This window comes from Harpia harpyja, chromosome Z, assembly GCF_026419915.1.
Source record: "Harpia harpyja isolate bHarHar1 chromosome Z, bHarHar1 primary haplotype, whole genome shotgun sequence".
NCBI classification, from domain to species: domain Eukaryota; kingdom Metazoa; phylum Chordata; class Aves; order Accipitriformes; family Accipitridae; genus Harpia; species Harpia harpyja.
In genome coordinates, this window is record NC_068969.1 from 107,202,406 (window position 1) to 107,226,768 (window position 24,363).

Here is a 24,363-nt window from a genome sequence, read left to right on the forward strand (position 1 = left end):
GTAGTCAGTGGGTGGAGGGAGACACATCTCCAAGGATGGATTAATCTCCTTTTAAGATGAGTGTCTAAGGATGGAATGAATTGCTCTTTGAAAATCATCTTTGTTTTGTTTGGAAGTCTAGGAAGCCTTTTCTATTTGTTTCGTCTAGAGCCCAGCTTTGAGATTGCTCTAGCTGAGTCCTCTGGTCCAGGACCAGAGTCCAAATCCTCAAAGGCACCTCAGAACATTTCTCCCCTCCCTCTGTTCATGCAAATGGACATCTAATGTCACTGGCAGGTTACCCACAAGGAAAAGCTACTGTCAGCACATCAGCTTCGGAGAAAAGTAAGGGCTGGCTTTTGATTTAAAGAGTTTAGGTGTAATTTTAACAATGTGAACCTGAGCTAGTCTAGGTGGCCAGGCCCCTTCTCTGCCATGTGAACTTCTGGCTGTAAGCTCATGTGGCTCTATGCTGGACTGCACCAGCACAGGAGGCAGCATGTGGCCATCACACCATGTCCTTTACCGTAACATGTCCACTCCCATGCCTTCCTGTAGACAGCAAACTAGGCCTGCAAGGACTTGTTTGTGTTCAGTTGCACTAGGAAGTGTCCAGTGCTTGGAGTCATGCTCCTTAAAAATGGCTGTATCCTGCCTTTTCCCAGACTGTCAGAGGAAAGATTCTCATCTGGGAAGCGTGGACTCAGGTGTTGCCACTTACCACCTTACACATGCCACTTGGAGAGGTTCTAGCATGTCTGGGAGACAGCCGTGTCCTTTGTACTATCTGGCCATCCCCATGAATATCCTTTCCTACAGCCTGGATTCTGGTCTAGCCCCTTCAACTGGGTATGTTGGAGATGGATCCCATGTTACAAGGATACCACAAGAACTGGTCTTCAGTTGAGATCATATAATAGATTCTGACGCAGAAAATAAGGATGGCTCTTTCAAGTCAAATTAAAGGTCTCATCTACCTCTGTGTCATGTGCCCAAGAGGACAAGAACAGGATGAGCCTGCGGTGATGCCTCCCTGGTTCCCTGCTCCAGCATCCTGTGCCTGGGGGCAGCCTGAGCCAGAAGCAGTGCTTTTGGATTTGATGGATATTCCTTCTATTCATTTTTCTCACCCTTTCCTGAGCCACTTTTAGCATCCACAGCAGCACATCATCTGCTGTATAGAAGTACTGAGTTTGTTTCCAGCTGCTGTGTGTTAACTGCCACTTGATATCTCATGCTTGTAAAAAATAAGGGCTAGCTGATCCCTTTTCACCTTCTCACCCCACTCAGGATTATGCAGACTTTTCCCAGAGCCCCCGTCCATTGTCCTTCCCTGGCTGAAGTGTACTGCTCTGTCTAGCTGGTCATCTGATGGAACCGGTTGTCTGAGATCTCTTCCTTGAGTGACAGTAGCTAGCTACAGCTTATCATTTTAATTTATACAGTTGGAATTGTTTTTCTTCTCTGTACCCCTTTTAGCTTCATTTAATTTCAACTGCTGTATTTTTGCCATTCAGCTGCTGTATTTTGTCATTTAGTGTGGATACTAAAGTAGGATTTTTAACCTAAAGTGCATGTGATTCATCATTTATACCTAGCTATGCTTTTCTGGAGACTGGCTTGCTTGTTTGCAACCTGCTCTAACCTGTTTCTGCTGCATTAGAGGAAAAGTGCAGCAGTGACTGCTTTAGAGGAAAGCAGAAGAAATTGCATATAGTTCAGCATTACCTATTTAATGTCATTGAATGCAAAGTTTTGTAAGCACCATCCATTTTAAGTACTGTTGAAGTCTATTGGATAGTGCAAAGGAGCAGAATTTTGATAAAACATTATGACCCTACATATGTTATTTGACTAGTCTCTATGAAGACAGAGCCTAGTTCAAGAGTCAAATTCTATTTCTTAAGCACAATGTATTAAAAAGAGCTAACATGCACTGCAGAGAGAAGGCAGGCACTGAGGAGGAAGGGACAGTGTCTTACCAAGTGATTTTTTTACTGAGAGTGAAGAGTAATGGTACCTTGCTTTGAAACTCAGTGACCCTGCCTTGCATACAGGTGTCAGTGCCAAATGATAAGTTGCATTTTTATAAGAAATTGTGTACAAAATACAACCTCCAGAAACTGAGAGATGGATATCAATTCACCAGTTTGGAATGGTATTTTCTAGTATTTCGTTTCTGATGCTTTGTTCCATTTCTTATGAAGTGATGGTTTCTTCCTAATATTGGACCTAATGTTGGGTGTTTGTTTTCCCTGTGCAGCTCTACCAAATCCAAAACATCCAAATTTACACACACATGTATGTGTGTATATGTATATGTATATATGCATGTTCAGTTTAGCTTCTAGCTTCTAGGTGGGAAGAAGTGAACATGTTTGAAAACCAGTTTTAATTTTCTCTATGGTACTAAGTAGAGATAGTTCCAGCAGGTTTGAAGTTTGCTGTGAAAGGACTTTAAATATTTTTAGCAGTGGTAGAACTGCCTGAACTGGTGGTTTGTCTCTCTCTGAATCCTTTGATGTGCTGTACCATAGAGTACACCACTACCTGGATTAGGTTGTCTGCAAGTAGGTATGACAGAGTGGACTCTGTGTTTGCGGAGCTTTGGTTTTCAGGGAGATTTCAGTGACAATGAAAGGTGCTGCGCTGACAGATACTGAAATTAAATCTTTCAGGTTAGCCACAAAATTGGTCCAGCATGGGAAGTACAGACTTCTTCATCCCTCTCCCATGAGGAACCAGAGATTGAATTCTCCTACTCATTCAATCCTCATTCCTTCCGAGCTGGATTTTCACACGGGTGCTCATGAGCTTTTTAGTTTTAATCATGAGGATGGCTGGTCCACTTGGAACTTGGCTAAAACTGTAAATGCATTTCACACAATGCCTCAGAGAGTCATCACATGAAAATGGTTTGGGACTACTGCCAGCCCAGACTGAATCTGAACTGATGACCCACCCTCCACATTATATTCCCAGTATCATCCATCATATAAGTCTGGTGTTGAAATCTGGCATTTCCAGAGGTACTTTTAGCATACTAAATGTGCTTCTAAAGTCCTGTGTTTTGCCCTGGGTTTTGGCCATTTGAAACAGTGGCAGGTTCTCTGCTACCTCTGAATGCGGGTGGGAATGGACTTGCCTAACAGCCAGTTAGAGAATAGACTGCATAAATTTTAGCTAAACCATTCCGTTTTGTTTCCTTTTCTTTCTTAACAGGATCCAACAGCTGCATCTATTTCGGACAGAGATTGTGATACGAGAGAGGGAGAGACTGTAGCCATGAACTATAAGCCATCCCCACTTCAAGTGAAATTAGGTGAGTCTTTGCTGATGGAGAGTGAAAAGGCTAAATCCAAGGTCTGAAACGCAGTAAGGTGCTTGTGGGATCGTACGCAGATCTCCCTGCATGTGGCTGAGCATGCCAGCTCATCTCAAACGACTCACAGAGCAGTTTTATCATTGTGATTCTGCTGCTGAGGGAACTGACCTACAAACATGTAAGGACCCTTTATCTTGGGCTGTGGTAGAGGAAGGAAGCTATGCCTTGAAAGGAAGGCGTAGCTCTTTAAACCTACAGATTTTTATCAAGCTAAGATCAAGGCTTGGCCAGATAAAGAATGAAGATAATATAGGACTGTAAAAAGAAGAGAAGACAGAATAACTGCAAACAAAAGGGAAAGGATCAGAGACTTGGGCCACTACCACGAAAAGACAGAGCTGTGTTACTGTGAGATGGAGGGCTTGTAGGTCTGTAAAGATTCACATACAAATACTCGTGCTATTTCTGAGCCATATTTTTTAAGTTCTGGAAGCAGAAACATGCAATTAGCAGAATACACTGCTTCCTCACAAGGCTAATGCTTACAAGCGGACAGCAATCCACACATGGCTGTCCTTCCTCCAAAACCTGAGCGACTATTGTGCCACACAGCCTCAAGAACCTGATGAAGGGCAAGTCAAAGGAACAGTGTGCTTTTTGCTCAGAGCATGGATAAAAAATGGGAATCTGGGTCTGGAAAATTTCCCAGTAGGAGCAGGAAGCAGTGCTCTGGTTGTCCTTCACATCAGAACAAATGACATTGAGAGGATGCTGCTATGCCATGTTGGGGAAGGCTCTGAAAGAAGTGGGTGTCCACCTGTTCAGTGGAATAGCTCTGGCCCCTACCAAGTGAGTGATAGGGAAGGTCAGCAGACAGCTAAGGTTTGAAGAAGATCTGGGAAGGTTTGGGCATTGGTGTGTGATTATGAAGAGGTGTTCTCTATAGATAGGTTTTACCCAGGGACCTGCACTTCTATTGCAAACACTAGTGTTGGCCTCATTTATAAGAGCAGCCTTAAAGAAACGCCAGGAAAAGGCTGGGGAGCACTTGTGAAGTCTCAAGGGTCTGCCTGAGTACATGGTAAATTGAGTAATTGGACAAATCTGGTCATAGCAGTGCAGAAAGCAATGTCACAGAGTAGACCCATAGATGGCAAAGGAAAAGAAAGTAGTTAAATAGGCAAGATCTCAGTGAAAAAGCGACTAGAAAGGAGAAGACAGAAAGTTGGGTATGCAAACGCAGCCAGATTATGGAGCAAAGTGGAGGACCTTGAGGTACTGATACAGGCTATGAGCAAGTGTTGGGACAGAAGATCTGTCCTGCAACTACAGTCATGAATACTCTAAAACCAGTGGCAGTTTTTCAGAAAAAGGCAGGGAGCAGCAGTGTGTGTTAATGACAGCACAACTCACAGTTTGGTAAAAGATTATCACTGCCAGCATGCCATATGCCACCAGGATCCTTTTTCACTGCCGAGAGAGTTCTGTAATGTTATTAGAGAGATAATTACTACTGCAGTAGTTGGTTTGGATAATTTAACATCAGGAATCAAATTGGAGAGCAATTTATAGCATTATTGGTAAGTCTGAGATATTCTTGCATTTCTAGGCAATAAAAATATCCTCCACAGATTCACTAACATGACAGGAAATGTTGCTATTTTAAACTTGGCTTTAGTAAGTCATGAGGACATCATAGGAGATCTGATCATAGGAAATAGATTTGGATTCAGGGATAACAAGTTCAATTCATGCAAATTAAATGAAATGGCTATTTGAGGTAGATCTGTAACAAACCTCAGTTTTATAAACTAAGTGCTTAAGAAAAGCCAGTAGATTGAGAAACCTAGGAACTGAAAACACATCAGGTAATGTTGAAGGAGAAAGTATTGGAAGAAAGGACATTGCTAATGGAGTTCTCCAACAGTCATTTCATTTATATATTTGTTGTGGTTTAACCCCAGCCAGCAACTAAGCACCACGCAGCTGCTCACTCACTCCCCCCCACCCAGTGGGATGGGGGAGAGAATCAGGAAAAAAAGGTAACACATGTGTGTTGAGATAAAGGCAGTTTAATAGGAGAGAAAGGAAGAAAATAACAACAACAATAATAATAATAATAATAATAAATAATTGGAATATACAAAACAAGTGATGCACAATGCAGTTGCTCACCACTCATGGACTGATGCCCAGTTAGTTCCCGAGCAGCGATCCACCCCCCCACACACTTCCCCCAGCCAACTCCCCCCAGTTTATATACTGGACATGACGTCATGGCCAGTTTGGGTCAGCTGCCCTGGCTGTGTCCCCTCCCAACTTCTTGTGCCCCTCCAGCCTTCCTGCTGGCTGGGCATGAGAAGCTGAAAAATCCTTGACTTAGTATAAACACTACTTAGCAAAAACTGAAAACCTCAGTGTGTTATCAATGTTATTCTCATACTGAACCCAAAACATAGCACTATACCAGCTACTAGAAAAAAAAATTAACTCTATCCCAGCCAAAACCAGGACAACATTCATTAATGGCTTCAATACAAAAAGCAGGAGTTGGCAAAGAAAATTTAGTCATAACATATTTGGGAAGCATCAGTACAACAAAGACTCAGAAGTGCCATAGAGAAAAAACAGGAAAACTGGAATAATGAAGTGAGAAAAATATGACAGGAGAAACTCAATCTGCTGTAAACTGGAATTTACCAACTGGAGGTGACTAAGGAAGAGGAAGCCTGTTACATTAGCTGATTGCAAGGTAACATCATTAAAATGGGCTAATACATGAAAATACGCCATAGTCACACTTCTGCAGAGCTTACCTGCTTTTTTCCAAGGATCAGATACAACAGAATGATTAGTCTTTCTGCCAGAACTTCTGCTTTTCCACATAGGGAAAATTTTATTTCATTTAGCCACTGCTGAATGCTGCTGTCCATCAGTAAAGAGGCAAAGGGAGGTATTGGAAGAGTCTGAACAGTAGGTAGAGGTGTACCATTGCCAGGACCTCCTTTCCAGATAGTGCTTCTGCCCAGTGAATACTCAGTGCTGACCACAGTATGCTTATGAAGGTAATAGTGGGTGAAACCTACCTGCTTAAGAGGAATTATCTTGCAAGGCTGACAAGAATCTTCCTCCCTTGCCTTCAGAGAGAAGTCTACTCAAACATGTGTCTCTCAGCCTGTGGAAACAGCGTGCCTCTTTAATTAGGTGAACACATATCTAGTAGCATTTGGATTGACTCTCAACTCTTAGCCATACCCAGATGAGCTTTAGGTTACCTGGGGCAAAACGAGACTAACAGTATTGTCTGTAGCCCTTGTAACATGCCTTTAATCCACATCAGCTCCTGCTGCTGTTATTCTTAAAATCTGGCCAGCCTTTATAATTTTCAAGCAGTTTAGTGGCATCTCCCAGCTCTGGCCTGTGTTCCCCCAACTAGATTTTTTTGTCTCTTCTCCATTAAACTTGCCAGGATTTGGATTGGGTTTTTAATCTTTTTAAGGCTAGACAAAGTTAAGGTAGTACATAAATGTTTAATAGCTTAACTGGCAGAGCCATTGCTGGGGATGGTAGCAACTAGGGTTTTAATCCTATTGCAGGTTTTCCACATGGATAGTGGCATTTTTCAGTGTTGAATCAGAATCAATTATTCAAATCTCAAATGCTCTGATGGAAGGTTGATAAATGTCATTTTTCACTCTATGAAGATTCATATATAAATCTGTCATATGTGCTTGCTGGAAGCTTTCTTCAGGTGAGCTCAATTAAATATCAACCCAGCATGAATACAACTTTTGCTTCCAGAGGCCGCAGTGATTGAAGTGTGACAGAAAGAAAGAGTGTGCTGTGCTGCATGCACTGAACACAGATTTATTCTGCTGCTTGAATGGTCCTTTCCTTGGTTGTTTCTGCCCCTCTGAATAAATACATTTGGCCACGTGTTTGTTCGGGGGGTCAGTTAGATACCCGAAAAACTTCACAGGTGGCTTATGTTTCTAGTGACTTCCTAAAGGTTACACCTGGTTTATAAGTGGAACAATAAAACATTTAGCCTGCTGCTGGAGCCACATCAAAAAAGAGGAGAACCTCACACCAAGGGGAAATAACATCTCCCAGTTCATGTAGTTCATTATCTTAGCCCTTATTGATATTATATCCATATTAATTATGTATTTCTTGCTTTTCTAACACTCCCACTTTGTCTTTCTGTCAGGAACTGCAAGGCTCAGCCATGCTTCTTTCTTTCTTTCAAATCAAATTGATAAGGAGGCTCCTAACAGTACTGGGGGGCTGGGTGTACATTAGTGCTTAGGAGATGTCTCCAGCACATCCTTATTAGGAGGCATATCCAGATGGAGCACATACCACAAGCCTTTTCAAAACAGAAGAGAGTTGTGGTAAGGAGAGGAACAGAGTAATCCCCAAGTGTAAATCTCAGGGGCTCGCTATCCACTGGAAGGCAATAGATCCTCATGGGATCCCCAGGAGATGAGATACTATTTTAATGAAGCTTATGCCATCTGTTTTTCTATTTTGCATTTTTAATTTCCCTTCTCTGTGCTGAAATCCCCATCCAGACTGTCTGTCTGTCTTACCTAGCAGTCAATGATGTTACAGTTTGTGTTAAAACAGAATGGGCAACATGGCAATTGGTTGGAGTGCTGAAGGACAAGCTACAGTGGTGATGAGGGACTGTGGCAGTGGCATCTTCGTCGGCACATCCACCACACTGGGAGCTTGGCAGTAAATCTCCCACATCCCTGTCTGCAGATGAACGTATGGGGAAAGAGGCAGACAGACAGAGACACTCATAACAGCCTTCATCCCTCTGAGATACCTGTTGCCTTAGATGTAAGCACCTCCTCTCCTTGGACTAGACAGAAGCACTGGTTTTGGAAGACTGCTCAGTGGGATGCCTAAAAGTATGTGAAAAATGAGTGTCTAAGCTAGGCAAACTGGGTCCCACCTTAAGACTGAGCAAGCTACATGCAGATGATGTCTCCTGCGTTATGACCAAGAGGAAGCCTAGTTCGAATTGATGCAGGCTTCAAAGTGTTTATGTTTTTTTGTTTTAGATTTTCTTTGCAAAGGTTCTTGTAAAAAAATGACCTGAATTGCAAATGTAGCAGATAATTTTCCTGCTTTCCTAGCTACTGTTTTGTTCCTCTCCCAGCTTTGATCTCATGCCAGCATTTATCTCAATACCAAAAAGCAAGGTGGCTGATACTAGTCAGCCCCATAAGAAGAAGCAAGTGTCACAAAGTTGCCTTTGGTGCAAGCTGCTGTAGCTCAAGTATATAATTCACCAGCCTAACCAGAGACTTTCCTTGCTTCAAGAGGCAGGAAGCTGTTGTAACACTAACAGAGCAGAGCTATTTCATTAATTGATAGGATACTAACACTTTCCTCCTGCCAGCTGCATTGTAGGATGTTGCTTTTTTTGTCTAGGAGACACGGTGCAGATCGCTTCTAAAGCAGGTCAGCCACAGCCCAGCTACTGCTGGGAAGGAAATTCTGCTCGCTGGGAGCCTGGACCTATTGGTAGGGTGAGCATAAAAGCCTCTTGAGTGACCCTAGCCTGGCCTTTTGGCTTTTTGTATGATGAGAAGGAGATGGGAGCAAGTGAATGCCCATAGTGGAGCCTGAGTCAAGCAGATGGCTTAGGGAGAGGTGAAGGAAGTCTTGGTAGAAAAAGTCATTCTCTCACAAATAACCATAGTGCTCATCCTCCAAGAAGACATCTCAGATGAGACCACAAAGGCTTCTTGTCTGCTTCTGCTTCTTCCTGTATCATTCCCGCCTCTGCATCTTAGGATGTATGAACATCCTGAGATTTTACTTGGTGACAGCAGGGGAGGTCAGATCTCTGTCTTCCACAGTCTCTAGCTGGGGATGGGGATTCTGCGTGGAGACACCAATTAGGTGCGTCCACTTCCAAGCACTGAATTATTTTACTTGTGCTATTGGATTAATTCCTGTTTGTTAACAAACCAGATTCTCAAAAACCTCAAGCAAGTAACCAGAATGATGTTTGCTTAGAGCAAACTGGTAGGGGTAAAACAGCAACAGAAGCCCCATAGCAAGGAAATATAGCATGTTGTTCTCTGGTGTGCTTGACTTGGACAAAACTGAGGATCTAATTTATGACTGGGCCCCATCTTGATGGAGACTGAAGTGAACAGAGGAGATAATCCATTTGGGGATGGAGGCTGACAACACATCTGTGGTGTTACCTCCTGCCTTCCAGCCTGCTGCTGTGCATTCGTGGCAGATATTGAATTGCTGTATGATCAGGGAGGAGTAGTACTGGGCATATCAGTCAATGAACTGAGGACTACAAAGCCCTCAGGGTTCAACATAACAAAATTGGTGCATTTCTGGTTGAAACTTTACAGATGGTCTCTAATCCCAGTAAAGGACAGGCTGCCTTTATCTCCCCATCTGGCTCCTGAGACTGATCTTTCAATTGGTGTAGTTATTTAACCCCCTCTCTTAGGGTTGGGTGTGGGTTCAGAGTTGTTTTAAAGCACCTCCATCGAAGTGCACAGCAGAGCATCCTATGCCAGTGCTGTTCAAAAGGATGCCTTGCTCGGAGATACCCTCCCAGGGCTGTTCTTGCTGCAAGTCAAGATGAAAAACTGGCGCTGGGAGATGCAGTCCCAAACAGAGCAGACAGCAAGCATCTTGCGTAGGCTGAATGGCTTGGTACCTGCCTGCATCCTTGGCTCCTTTGCTGTGTCATCTCTTCCCAGTCTGCTTCATAGCTTGTGACTTCTAAGCTTTTCATACAGAAAATGGAATAAAAAGGGGAGGTTGTAGTAGACTGGACAAATCAATGCCATTAGTGTATCCTTTTGTCAGTACCTCAAGTACTGTACTGTTCCCAGTTGCTCTTCTGTAACAAGGTGATTAATGCTAATTAGGTACAGCAGCTGTTGTTTCTGGGAAGAAGCTCTGTAGGTAAATTAGGGAAACATTTTATCAAAAAGCTCTAACTCTTAAGCTAGGTCCCCAGGTTCCAGCTGTATTGACAAACCTGCAGATTTCCATAACATAACTGTTTGCATGGTGACCTCAAGTGACATCATTACCTTAAGTGCACAAAGCCGTTTTCCTCCCATGGGAGTACCCATTTCCTTGAACACAGTCTGTACTTTGTATGGGGGGTTTGAGTAATGTGGAAGCCAGAGCGCAGTGGCAATATAGCACTGCTATTGATTTTATTCATGAAAATAGAAGTGCAACCTACCACTCAGAGGTCTCCTGGGGCTTGGGAGGAATTTATTTAAACATTATTTCATGTGTTATTACTCTTTCCATTTATAAGAGAAATTGTGTACGCAGATTTATTGTAGCATCCTTCCTGTAGGATATCTCCAGGCTCTTTTTGGAGGGGATGAGAGAGTGAACAGCTGCATCACGTTAAGGGCAGTAGGGCTGTCTGCAGACAGAGCAGCAAAGATGAGGGCAGAAAAACAGTTGTGGCAGGCATATTACTGCAGATTAGTTAGAGGAGAAATGGAGGGGCAGAAAGGAAGAGGTGTGTGAGACACTGTAGCTGACACAGGCTCAGGTAAACAGTAGAGCCATTAAGAGAAACTGAAACAGAGCAATTCACTGCAGTTCAGCAGAGAGCTCTGGGCAGGAGGGAGCGTGTAAGTGGGTAAGACAGAGGGAAGGGATGTACCAGTCGGCAAATCCCAGGAGCAAAGAATGAGCGCATGAGTATGAGCATGATGTGGCACGGTGTTCACCAAACAAGCCTAGTCTTTCTGTCACTGCAATTTGCTTGATTTGTTATGCCACCCCACCAGGGCTTTACTGGCCTTTCCCAGCCTTCCCCCGTCACCCCACCCTTGACAAGTTACTGGGTACCCACGCACCTCGCAAGCTGATAGACACACTCCCACTCACATCTTGTGTTGTATGTGCCACTCTTGGCTAATATACCTTCAGATAAGAAGGCATGAAGGAGGAGGCTGTAAGGTAGCTGAATCATTTTGTAGGGCATTATCTGGCCATCCTTTAGCCACTCCAAATTTTTACAGTACCTACAGGTCTGATCATCTAGGAAAAAGAGCTAATCCTGAAGATCTGCTTCTACACAAATTATTTTACTTTGTAATGAGAATGGGCCAAAGCATCTGGACTCTGAAAAGGGCTTTTGTGCCTGAAGCACAAGACCAGAACTGCAAATTAAATGTTCTCTTCTTGCACTGACCCACCATAATCTGTCACCTCAAATATGAGAAGCAGCTCAGAAGGTTGTGAGGCAAAACAAATTAAGCAAATTATTGAGATTCTCCAATAGAAGGAAGGGAAAATTCAGTAATTGAAGTAGTGATGAGAATAAAAGCTACATGGTCTAGCAAAGCCTAACCTCTGCAGGCAGCATCACAGCAGTGATAGGCTGGTGGTCTGTTCAGAGGTCTCATTACACAGTACATATTACTCTCATCACTGTTTTCTATGAAGTATGTTGAGAGCTGGTTTAAAAGAGAGTGATGTCCCCAAAGGTGACTTACACCTTGTTCCTGACATTAAAAAGACTAACACCAGCTGAGTTGACAAGGCTGCCTGCTCAGGTATTGGCATCTTTGACAAAATCAACACAGAAAAGGGCAATAGTACTGTTTTCTAGATTCTCGGAGCCCTGTGTCCTTAAATGTAAGCTCCACCTGATCCTCTGGCCCACCACAGGGGAACATTTCCCCAGTTCTGAATTACCCAGGCATTACTATTTCTGTAATTCCTTCTGATGTCTCCATAGGTAGATGAGTTTCTGCGTGGCACTCAAGGGAAGCAAGTAGAACCCAGTGTAATTAATGTAAACTAGCTCCAGAAGAGACCACAGCATCCACGGACAGTATTGGATGATGCATTTTTTTAATGTGTTTGATTTATTAATGATGGGCCTTAAACTGTACCTGGCAGTTAATTGAATTTGTTCTGACTATTCAGTGATGTGGGCTCCCCCTTTGTCTTCTCTGTGCTGCATACTCAGCTCTTAACTGGGAAAGGTTACTGTCTGCTTAGTGAGTGTTGGGGCTAAAATGCTCCATCAGCAGATCAGGCTCTATTAAGTAGAAATAACACACACTTCTCAAAGAGAAGGGATTTGTGCTGGTACAGGAAGTTCACTGCAATTCTTGTGTTTTTAGCTGCTACCCTTATGCACAGAGGATGGTCACAGCATCCTGAAAACTTTGTGTTGCTTCTCTGAGATCTTAAAGGATCCTTTGGAGAATCAGAGCTCAGAAGAACACACAAACCTTGGTGTGCCACAGCAGGAGAGCAGAACAGATGAGAATGTCATCAGTATCATGTACCCTGTCAGTAACAGGGTCCTTGTTAGGTGAGGGTACCATGGTGGTCTTGGATGCAGACTTCGGCTGAGCATGAACAGAGAAACATCCAAGGAGCCCTTCTCCTCTGAACCCAGGGACAGTCTTGGCTCCAAGTATAGCAGGCAGCATTACACTCAGCTGTGCACAGCAGAGCCCCAGTGTGCCAGGCCTAGCAAGTGATGCAGCTAAAGCACTACCTGCATGGCCAAGCTCTTAATGTGGCAGTTAGGGAGATGTATCACATGAAATGGTGAAGAAGTAGGATAGAAGCAGCAGCAACAAATTAAGCACAATTTTTGCCCAGTTAGCAGCAGTCAGACTTCATCATGTCCATCAGTTTTGGTTCAGAGGTCTGAGGAGAAGCAATTCCCAAAAGCAGGAAGCAGCATGGAAGAAACCACGGAGGTTTTGTCTGTGGCTCTTCATGGAGAGAGGGCTGACTGAAGCGGGTCGTGGAGCAATATGGGCCAATGCTAGGCACAAGCAAAAGAGGCTGTTGCCTAGGTTGGCAGACTGGTAGAAGCAACTCTACTGCAGCTTCAGCTATTTTCAGCATCTCAGCTTGGGGTCAGAGTTACCACCAGCCTCTTACACCAACCGACACCACTGCTTTATGGAGAAGTTTTAGGAACAGGAATTAAGCTGCAGTGGAGATGGTGGGACTAGTGGTGCAAAGAGGCTTCTGGATCTTGCAAGTCCTGATGGGGACTAAGAGGGAGCTTTGCCTATTCCCTGACTGTCCCTTCACCCCTGGCAGCAAGGAGGCAGTCGCCTCTCCAGGAAAGACCACAGCCTGTACCAGTCACAGCCTTTCTGCCCTGCTGTGTGCAGAAAGCCTTCTGGCACCTCATCTTTTCTTTCAAACCTCAAGCTTTTGGCACAGCTCTTTTCTTGTTCAGGCCACACTGAAGGAAAATAAAACCATTTTTATAGATTGCGCATATTTACTGATAAGATTTGATTTAAGAAGTTGTAAAGTCACAGCAGTAATTGGACAGTCTGATCCCATTTCTCCAGTTGTTAAACACAACTATCATTCCAAAAGCTTTAATTACTGTCTGAATCATGGCCGAATAGCTTGTGCTGAGTGTATGCATTTATTGCATTTTTCATGGAAATGAGATGGCGAAGTTTGGTATTGTGCAAAATAGCTGTAGTCCCCTTTTTGAAACTTCTTCCAGAAGGAAAACTGGAAATTGTTCATCAGATTTGAGCATTCACCAAACCCTCTAAAATAACCTATAGACAACATTTGTGTCCTTTCTCCAGGTCCAGTTAGTTACAAGGGGAGAGGAGGGGTAACAAGTACATTCTTGGCAGATAGATCCAAGTCTTCATGTATTTGCTCAAAGAATCATCTCCAGCTTCTCCTGTGTAACCATTGCGATCTGTTCATCTCTGCCTCCAGCCTCAGCGCAATATGACTAGTAGACTTCTGTTCTCTCTGCTCTGCTTTGCAAACTGCTCCTCTCCCAGGCTTCCTCCCACTTTCCATATCAGTGAAATCATCCATCCTCACTTTTTAAGACTGCACTGCTGAGCCATTGCCTCTCACTGACTCCTGCCTTTCTCTTCATGTCCCTTTTGCCTGTGAACTCTGCCCAAATCTTTTTCTTTCTTTTTCTTTTCTTAACTCTGTGCCTTTTTTTTCTCTCGCACTGCTTACCTTGAGAATAGCTTGAATTGATTCAGCCTAAGCCTTTGTGAATGGGGAACTGTTTCAGCTTTCTGTCTTCTAAAGTACCACTGTTTATAGCACAATAAAATAATTCTTCACAGGGTTTTAAGGCAATTCTACTGTAAACCCAAAACCATCATGTTATGTTTGCTGTAACTTATAACTGATTTTTTCTACTTTCTGCTCTAAATGCGAGACAATCCCCACTTTTTCCAAACAACTTACCCTCTTTTTTTCTCACTGCTATGAAACTGGTACAATCAAGTCAGCAGGTGTTGATGTCTTTTGGAGGAAAGATGCAATTCTTCTGGCTAGCTCAGTAGTCTGGAGCTTAAAAGTGCTTTCTGCCATGAGTAAATGGTGACCTGGCTATAGGAAGAAAGTTTAATCACACCAGGTGTTTCAGAGCTGCAGGCTGCTGGCAGCCTCTTCCTTGCAACAGAGCTCCCAAGTAACACCAGCCGCTCCATGCCAGAAAACAGCCCCTCTCTGCCCCCCAGTCACTACCAGGCCCAAAAGTAAGAGCAGATTTTCAAAAAAGAAAAATATGCTATGATTTATTTTAAATACTGGTCGTAGAAGTAGGAATTTGAGAGAAGAGATTAATAGTACAAGTGAGACAACTGTACTTTGTATAAGTTCATCTGAGAAACAGTGTTTGACATATTAAATGACACTGTGCTAAAAATATGTCTTGAACAAGGCTAGCATATTTAATATTTAAAGTGATGCTGTCAGGCATGGGTAGTCTGAATTCAGAATGGAAGCTGCTTTTAAAATTAAGATTTTCAGGGTTTTTTTACAATTTTTAAAGAAAAAACAAGTATCTGGGGTTTGAACTCCCTAGTAAACCCTAGCACTATTTTTTTTTTAAGTTCACTAAAAGAATATATAATTGGTTGTTCCAAAACTGTTCACAAATGCATATCTAATTTACAAGGTGGTTTTGGCTGTAAAAGGTTGGGGAGGCTCAAGTCACAAAACGGCTGTGCCTTTTTTAGCTACAGATTTTCAGCCAGAACATGGAAGACTCAAGTTCAATTCCTTTTTCTGAATGCTTTAACTACCAGGCTGAAATGTGGCTTTACACAGCCTCTGATCTGTGGGGCATGGGGGTGAAGCAAAATGTGAAAGTAAGACTGACATAGTTATTTCTGTGCAGGCAGATGTTATAGTTTTAGTTCCTCCCAGCTCACATGGCTGACTCACTTCTGGCTATGTGCAGAAGAGCTATGATACACAACAGTCCTTGAATTTGGCTTTGGGTCCTTTGGACAGTCCTTTGGGTTTTGCTGTCCTTCATTGAAATGGGATGATCAGTAACACAAGGGGGTGATATTAGCTCCTTTGTTGCCAATGTTCTTCTTTCTGTCTGCAATTAAACATTCATGAGTACTTGGGAGTTTCCACCTCCCTAGAAAGTGGTGTGACTGCATTAGAAAAGGCTATGGTTGCTTTGGGTCTCATTGACTATGTGAATTGAAGCATCTCCAGGGGATCTACAGGACATTCATCTGACCTAGAACCAGGCTGTAATTTCCTCTGCTTCAGGGCAGAGAGAGAAAGGAAAAAGGGAGGAGTAAAGGGGGAAAAGACAGTGCCAGCTGTCTGCATTTACTTGGTAATGACCATCAGGTGTGAGATGACCAGGATAATCTGGAGAGTTGTAAGAAGAGTGGAAAAGCTTCACATGAAATCTCCTTTGTGCTAGTGAGGAGTGATATCAACATGCCTGAGTTGGCAGTAAATTGCCTGTAGCATCTAGTGCATACTTCATTCCCAACCTGTTTCTTTTCTCACCTTAATTACCTTAAGGAAATCCTTTTTCACCATGAGGGCAGTCAAACACTGGAAGACTTTTCCCAGAGACGTGGGCCTAGGACAGTGGGCTAGAAAGCTTCTGAGGTCCCTTCCAACTTGAAGTGTCCTGTGATCCTATTCCTAGGTAGGACTCCAGTTATTTTTTAGATGTCGTATACTTTCTACTCGCTACTGAAAAAGCCTAAGTCCTATCTAATTATTCTCTTGGGTTCCCAAGACAAACAGGGTAGGATTTGCAGAGGTAGACTTAGGTAACTTGCATGCACAGGCACAAAGCAGTCCTCTTCTGTAAGCACTGGTATGTCCACTGGTAAACAAGAGAAACACAATTGCTACTTGATTTTCACTCCATTACAAATGTTCTTCTTTTTAAATTTTAATTAATGCTCTCTGTTCTTTCCCTTTAATTCACCAAACCTCTTCAATTGTACAGTGATTGAATTTAAGAACATATTAAAACTAATTTTCTCCTTTGCTTGCATCTCTTACTGACTCCAGTGCAGACAGGGAAATCTGTTCTTTTACAGATGTGTTTCCTGACTTGCATTTTATCCATGGTTCTCAGTGCTGAATGATCTTTCAATACCAGCAAGCAGCTGATTTCTTATACCCAGTATGTCCTAGCAAAACCAGTGTGTTCACAGAGTGTAGCGATGGAATATTACAAAGCAGAACCAAATTCGGGGTGGTTGTGCACATGTTCGTGTGAGGTGTAGCACAGGTGACAATCAAGCAGCTGCTAAGGCAGCTGGACAACATGTCCATTTTGCAGACCACTTTGAGCTCTTCTTGGCATTGGTGATGTCTCAGCCAGCCATTGGAAAAGGCACTTAAATCTTAGATTGGCAGAGGGATTTTTTCTGCTGTAATTTGGATTTTTAAGGGGACTTTGCAGGAAAAGATCATGACCCAGAGGCTGTCTGTCACACACAGATCCCTACCTGCTGCCTGCCACCAATAATTATAAGAAAGAAGAGAAGAAAAAAAAAGTGAATGAATACTCCCATCCTATGTTTTTTCCCATTTGCATCCCATGCATTTTTTCTGTAGGACGGTGTCGTGGTTTAACCCCAGCCAGCAACTAAACACCACGCAGCCGCTCACTCACTCCCCCCCCACCCAGTGGGATGGGGGAGAAAATCGGGAAAAGAAGCAAAACCCGTGGGTTGAGATAAGAACGGTTTAATAGAACAGAAAAGAAGAAACTAATAATGATAATGATAACACTAATAAAATGACAACAGCAATAATGAAAGGATTGGAATGTACAAATGATGCGCAGTGCAATTGCTCACCACCCGCCGACCACAGTTAACTCTATCCCAGCTGAAACCAGGACAGACGGGGAAATGGATTTTAAGCAGAGAAAGTTAAATCCATCCTGGAGAATGAGGTCTACTATTTTAATAACTTGAAAAACACTGTTTGATCTTCTTAGAAGAGGATTTCAGCGCAGGAGTGGAGGCAGTGGGCAGATGTTCAAGACTGTTAAAGGTGTGGAGGTTGCCTTGGGAAAAAATGAATGCTGGTCTGGAGCAAACTGATGTGTTGCCTGTAGCCCAGAAGAAATAAATTCTCCTTCATGGTCTTGGACTTTGGAACAAAGAGATGTTTATGAAAAGCTGATGGTTACATCTAACAAGGTTACAGAACAATACTAAAACTTTTCAAAGGGGGGATACAACAAAGCAAGCAACTTGTCACACTTCACAGACCAGCTCTATAATCCAGAGGCAGAATCACAGAATTCTGAAAAATTAAGCAGAGAATATTTGAGGTTATAAAAGTGAAGATTCGTGAGTACATTTCTTCTGATCCTTCACCTCAACAAATTATTTACTCTGGCTTCCTGAGTACTTATCATGTAGTTAGTGCTCAAGAGGGCCCTTAGCAGTGGTTAACAAACAGGGCTGTTGAAAGGCTGAGTACTCTGAGCTGTGCTCTGTGGAGGAAATGGGGTTATGTTAGGTGGGAGGAAATGTTAATTAGTGGCACGTCATGATTTATAAACAGACACCACTGTAAAACCTGTTCTTTGGGGCAGTCCTTCAAAGCCTCTGGGGTTTGCTATATATGGAGCCCTGTACCAGTCCAGCAGTGTTGAAGTCACCCAAGTGACTTCCAGTGGTGGCCTTGGTCCTCAGAGATTTCCAGAGGGAGAGTGCCCCATGGGCACCATCTGTCCAGGCACTGACTTTTGCCTTGTTCCTTCACTTGGAGACTGTCAGATGTAACTGGTAAACACAAACTCTTTCAGGGTGATGCCTTGCCAGGTCCCCAGCACCTTGCACTGTCATTGGTAGATGCTGGTTGACCTTCATGAGTTCTGTTGCAGATGATCAGATTACGGAGCCAGCGGTGAATCCTACGTGTGTTTTTTCACAAGGTCATCCAAAGTAAGAGGAATACTTTTAACACTGCAAGTAAAGTAAGAAAACCATACAGTCTTTGTCCCAGCCACTGAGGCCTTTCCAGTGAGCAAAGTGTGGTGGGTTTAACCCCCAAATTTACCTGTTACTGGAATTTGCTGTTGCAAAGCACCCTCACAAGCACAGAAACAGCAGAGGCACTTTGTTGGGGTTCTCGTTTATTCCAATTCACTGCTTTTAAGCATCAAATTGATGCAATTTACAGAAGAAAAGACTTTGTCTGCCTCTGGTTTCCAATACTGTCCTTTCCAGAGGGATGCGAAAGAGCAGTGGCTCTCCGTGCCTTTCCCACCAGACACTGCTGCAGAGGTGACACTGTCAGAGCTGCTCTGACAGCTTTGTCACAGTGTGGTCAGGAGAGGAGAGGCAGCTTGCTTTCTCTTGTATTTTACTGAACCCTGGAGACCTGGTAGGAAGAAACCTTGTTTCTGTCATTGGGCTGAGCCAATGTGACTTAAGGTGCCCAGGGAACAGATACAAGGGATAGAAAAATGCCAGCTTGAGTTGTTTTTCTGTCTCTTCTCATTTTTTATCCCTGGGAGCTCCAAGTCAGGACACATCCCCTCCATCAGATGGCTTTGCTGGGTTGTGTATTGGGTGATCGGAAAATGATGATTCTTCCTCTCGTTCCCCAGTGCATGTGCTGCCCAAGGAGAGACTCTGTTGAAGACAGCTCAGCAGATCCCAATGCCCCCAAATTTCCAAGTTTTGGCTTAAGTGCCATCCCTGGCAAGGACAAGGCTGTCAGTCCCTGGGCTTCCTCCACATCTCTACTGGTGCTGACCTGAAGAGAAGTTAAAGGGTTTTTATTCCCCAAAGCTTGGCATTGCCCTTCCATTCACCTTGCAAGTGCAAGTGGTCACAAAGACCTGTTGAAAGCAGAGTATTTTCTGCCACCCTTCTCTCTGCTCACAGCTTTTCCACGTCCTTTTTGAACACTGAGCGTGCCAGCATTGGTGGGGTGGAGAGACTGTCAGGAAATCTGAGTGTTAAAGCTATTTCTGTTTGGGTCTTGGCAAAAGCCAGGCTCTTTCCAGCACATTATGCGTGAGAAAGAGATTCCAGGCTTGAGAGACTCACTGAACGTGTGTGTGTGTGTGTGTGTACACCATGGCTTCTTCATCCTCTCTGTCTCCTGCAGACGCCCCAGCCCGTGTGTTCAGAGAGAGTTTCTGATGTTGCTTCACACTGAAGTTGTCTTCAGGACAGATAATCCCATCACTCTTATTTTCTGTCCCTGGGGTAACTAGAGATACAGTATGACCTAAAAGTTGCTGATGCTTGTACGGAGAGAAATCATGAGGAAAAAAAGATGATAGTTGATACTATTAGCCCTGCATGCAGTTGGTTGGCAATGGAAATCTGTGTTCTTGATTCAAAACAGAAAACTAGTTTCTTTACAAAAATGCATAGCAAAAAGAAAACGAAAGCAAGCTTGTATCTCTGCAAAGGCTCTCTGCAGTCCCACCATGCCTTAAGATAACAACCCCCTGCTCTTCACTTCTTTTGCTCTAAATTGGAGTCTGTACAGTTTTGCTTGTTGCACATCCTGCTGCCCGCTCCATTGGCAGATGTGCGGTACCCACTGCCATCTCCTCTTCCCTTCCCTTCACCTCTGCCTGTCCACCCGGCAGCACCACCTGGCTGAAGGGCAGTCAGGTCATTTCTTACAAAGTCCTTTAAAAGGGCTTGGAATTAGCACAGACTGTGGCAAAGTTTTTATCAGGGAAAAAAGCTGACCCTCCTCACTCCACTTTTTTCATCATTAAATTAAATCCACTTTTGCTGTGCTCAAGTATCTATGAATACAAGTTAAAGCCTGTTGTAAGTCTTAATTATTGAAAGATAATTCAAACTGAAGTTGGAACCAAGAGGAACTGTACGTCACTGAAACACGTACCATTTTAACTCCCTGTACTCCTTATGCGTAGTCTGTTTTCTGGCTTAATTTCCTCAGGCATGTCTTCCATACAGACTCACTAGTCCCTTAGCACTACTGCAATAAAGTCTTGCTTGCTGAGACCCTCAGGCTGTTTCTCTCCTCTTTTCTTCTACTCTTACAACTCTTCTGTTCCTCTCATCTCACCTCCAGCTCCAGTCAGGCAGCCAAGCAGGTAACTATACAATAATAAGCCTTATGTTTGTATGCAGTTGGCGATTTTAGCTCACAAATATGTATGTGCCAAGTGAAGCTGAACATGCATGCACTGTGGCCCAGCACAAACCTGACCCAGGTATGCAAGGGGCACAGAAATTATGATAATTCTTGTATTGCTTTTGCTCGTCTCCTCCCTTTTCTCTTAGAAATGCTGTAGAAAATCCTTAGCTAATGGTCTTTTGATAAGCAAATCCAAGCTGGGATTTTTCCTCCCTTCAGTGCATACAGCTGGCCATCAAGGAGGGAGGTAAAAATGTTAGTCTGCCAGAATTTCTGCCTCACTGGGTCATTTTGGAGAGTGGGTCAGATAGCAGGGACTTGGCAGCTGCAGCGTTGCCAGCAATCTCATTTGGTGCTACGGTGTTGAGAGCAGGCAGCTGGGAGGCAGAGTCGGAAGCCTCCCTTGCCTGCTCTTTGGGGGAGGTGGACTCGTTTTCCAGTCAATGGGATCTCATCAGGCCTTTAGCTGCAGCAAGACAGAAGAGCATGAGTCTTTGCAAGATTAGTAACGTGTGGAGTGAGACGAGAGGTCAGACATTCAGGGTCTAGGTTATACCTGCCTCCCCTTCACCTAGACTCCCTTTTACATTCCACCCAAAAGCAGTGTTAAACCTTGCTCAGGCCAGCAGTGCCTTAGCACCCATGCTCTCTCCTTTGGGGCTGCCTGTGGTCCAGCAGTGAGCAGCACTGGGATGGCAGTGCCATAACCACAGCCCTGAATGAGCATGCCAGCACCTGACAGCTTGTGTTAGCAAACTGCTTCTGAGCATCTCTGCCCCGTGCACTGTCCTGACAAAGGGTAACAAAGATGTAAAATACGTCAGCATTAAAATACTAAACCATGCTTCAATGACATCAGAGTTCTATATTAAGAACCATCATCATCTTTACCTGTACATTACTGCTATCTTCAGTGTGAGTCAGGCTTTCCATGAGTCCCTTTGAGCTCTCCCTGCCACCGGAACTGCTGTTCCTTTGACAGAGGCTTCAGCTCAGCAGTGCACATGTCTGATTTCCAGCTGGGGGGGATCTGCACTTTGGGATGACATCTCTCATCCCTCAGCCCTGCTTCCCCTCCTGCAGCACTCAAAGCAGCTGCAGCCAGCAACCTTGTCTTTGATCTTGTCTTTCAAGCCCCTTTCTCAGGGGTTTCAGCAGGGACATAAATTTTCTCTGGTCAGTCCTGTTTCCTTCTGCCATTCAAGGCATGGCTGTGTTTTGCCACCAGTCCCTTTGAGGTGGAAGGAAAAGGCAGCTGCCAAACCCTCAGGCCTGCACCTGGAAGGAGGAGCACATTAAGGAACATAAAATAGCTGACAACAGCATCCTAACATCCCCTCTGCCATCCTCTACTGGCTAACACTGGCAGATAGCAGCCCTACCTGAGAAAGCAGACAGGGGATTCCTTGAGCATGGGAAAAGGTTTAATCATTTATGATAGTTTGGGACTAATTCCTGAGCCCAGTTCTGATTTCTCCACCAAAGCAGGGTCCGAGCTGGAGGAGGAAGGTGGCAGCATCCTGCCCCCTCTGCCGAGGCACCCTACAAGGAACAGATCGCAGCACCCGGTGAGCCCCGTCCTTCAGAGCATGTCGCAAAGGACAAAGCCAGACATGAAGTCATGAGTTTTCTCTAATGTCTTTGCAATGAGAAAGAGGAAGGGACTTCCTGCTCCTCCCTGGGGTGGGCCACCAAATCCAGATGAGAGCAGCATGGATATCAAAATGACAGGCTAGGCTCTTTGAAACTGTACTTGTGAGGTCTGCAGCTGCCCTAGATAAACCCTGCCTGCCTCTCTCCTCACTGTCTGGTGAGACTTCAGAAGAGAGGAGCGGGAGTCTTTGAGCTGCACCAGGTATAACAACTGGGCAGCTGAGCAATGCTCAGCTGTCCCCAAGGGCCACCATGCCCTGGTGATCTGGCAGCAGCCCCAGGTGCCACCAAAACAGCTTTTGCAGGCACCTCTGCAGCAGGAGAGAGAAGTGTTGGGGCATGCCGCACGCAAGGGCTCACACAGAGATTCCCAACCCTGCTCCAAGAGGAAATGTATTAAATTAGGCGCCACTATCTGTCTGAAATAGAACTCCTGCCAACCTAATTAATGAAAGCTTAATCAGCAGACTGGTTAATCATAAACTTATTAAATAACTAATTGAGCTCTAAGGCTGTTTGTCAAATTTCCAGACAATGGCAATCTCACTAAGGGAGAGATCAGGTCAGTAATCCTGTTAAGGGAGCAGGTTTGCTGCACGGGACAGCTCTCTGGGTAAGCCGCTGCTGATCCAAGTACCCGGGGCTGGGGCTCAAAAACTGAATAGCAGGAAGAGGCACCCTGGGCTGTACATATCCTGTTCTCCCATAGAGATTCATAGTAAACAGTCAATTAATCTAGTGAAACAATGCCTGAAAGTCCTCTTCTTGGGAGCAGAGTATTTGGAGGGTGACATACTAAGTTAGTAACACTCTTTCCCTTTTCCAGGGAAGAAAACAGTAGGTATCATACTGCAAAGCAGGGATTTCTCAAAGCGTGGGGCGGTGAGGAGTATCCATCCATTGAGCTTGTTAACCAACCTGGTTGCCTTTCTCCATCTGCTTTCATTTTATTGGAGAGAAAATACAGAACTTTGCTTGAAATGCATAGGGTTGCAGAAGTGCAATGCAGCAGATGATAAAACAGAATGAATCAAATATATGACATTTTGCTGCTAAATCAAAGCCAGAAACATGGCGGGGACTTCAGCTGCAGTCCAGTCCTGGGAACAAGAAAAGCCCAAGGGTTTTTTCCAAGCAGGATGCTGGAGTCAGTGAGCTGCGAGTCTCTTCCAAGCTCACGTGCTGCCTGTGGCATCAGCACTTCTGTCCTTATTTGTTTTGGCTGCTAGATGGGAATTCAACAAGACATTCCAAGCAGTGGTATCTGTGAGCCAGTGAAAGCTTTCCCAATTACAACATACTAAGAATAAATTAAATCTGTAGTTTATATAGGCTATAAAACACATGCTCTCTGCCATAGATCAATCATTCAGTGTGTATTTTAGAGTCATGCAAGCATGGACATTTGACTAAGTTCTATGCAGTTCAAGCCTACTTATGTCAGACTCTATTCAAGTGTTTTTTATACAAATATGCACTGTATGATGATCTCCTGTGTTACTGAAGGCTATGAGTATTCAGCTAAGCAAGTTTGTACTGTTACTCTCCTAGATACACATCACACTTACGACATGCATCAGTGACCTTAATGCTTTTTCACAGAACATCAGGACCCATAAGAAATGTGTTGTGGCCAATAATATTAACTCCATTTATCTGGTACATTATGCCTTTAGCGTAAGTGATACTTTAAATGAAGAGAGCTATTTAAATGAAGAGAGTTAAATTGCACTTGCACCATACAGCAGGGTCAAGCAAGTGGCTTTGACTTAAACCTGTGTTCAGTTGAGTAGAAATGATGAGGGGACATTTGCAGAAGTTCTTCCCAGGTGAAATAACTTAATTGTCTCTGTCCATTTAAAGTATGTTAAGGGAGAGAGTAGCTCAGTTTTATGGATTACATTTTGTAGAGTTCAGTTTATAAACTGAAACTTTTCAGCTGGGCTTGTCAGGATGCAAACACTTCCCCAGATATC

At 43.9% G+C, this 24,363-nt stretch overlaps 1 protein-coding gene across 4 annotated transcripts in view; it reads left to right on the top strand.

Annotated features, from left to right (window-relative positions):
* Window positions 1–24,363, top strand: part of FAM219A (family with sequence similarity 219 member A) — a 104,514-nt gene that overhangs the window by 55,219 nt on the left and 24,932 nt on the right. For all 4 annotated transcript variants that reach the window (XM_052776353.1, XM_052776354.1, XM_052776352.1 and 1 more), the window contains exon 2: window positions 3,202–3,301. In XM_052776353.1, coding sequence (XP_052632313.1) covers window positions 3,202–3,301 — 100 coding nt within the window. The remainder of the gene's footprint in view (window positions 1–3,201; window positions 3,302–24,363) is intronic.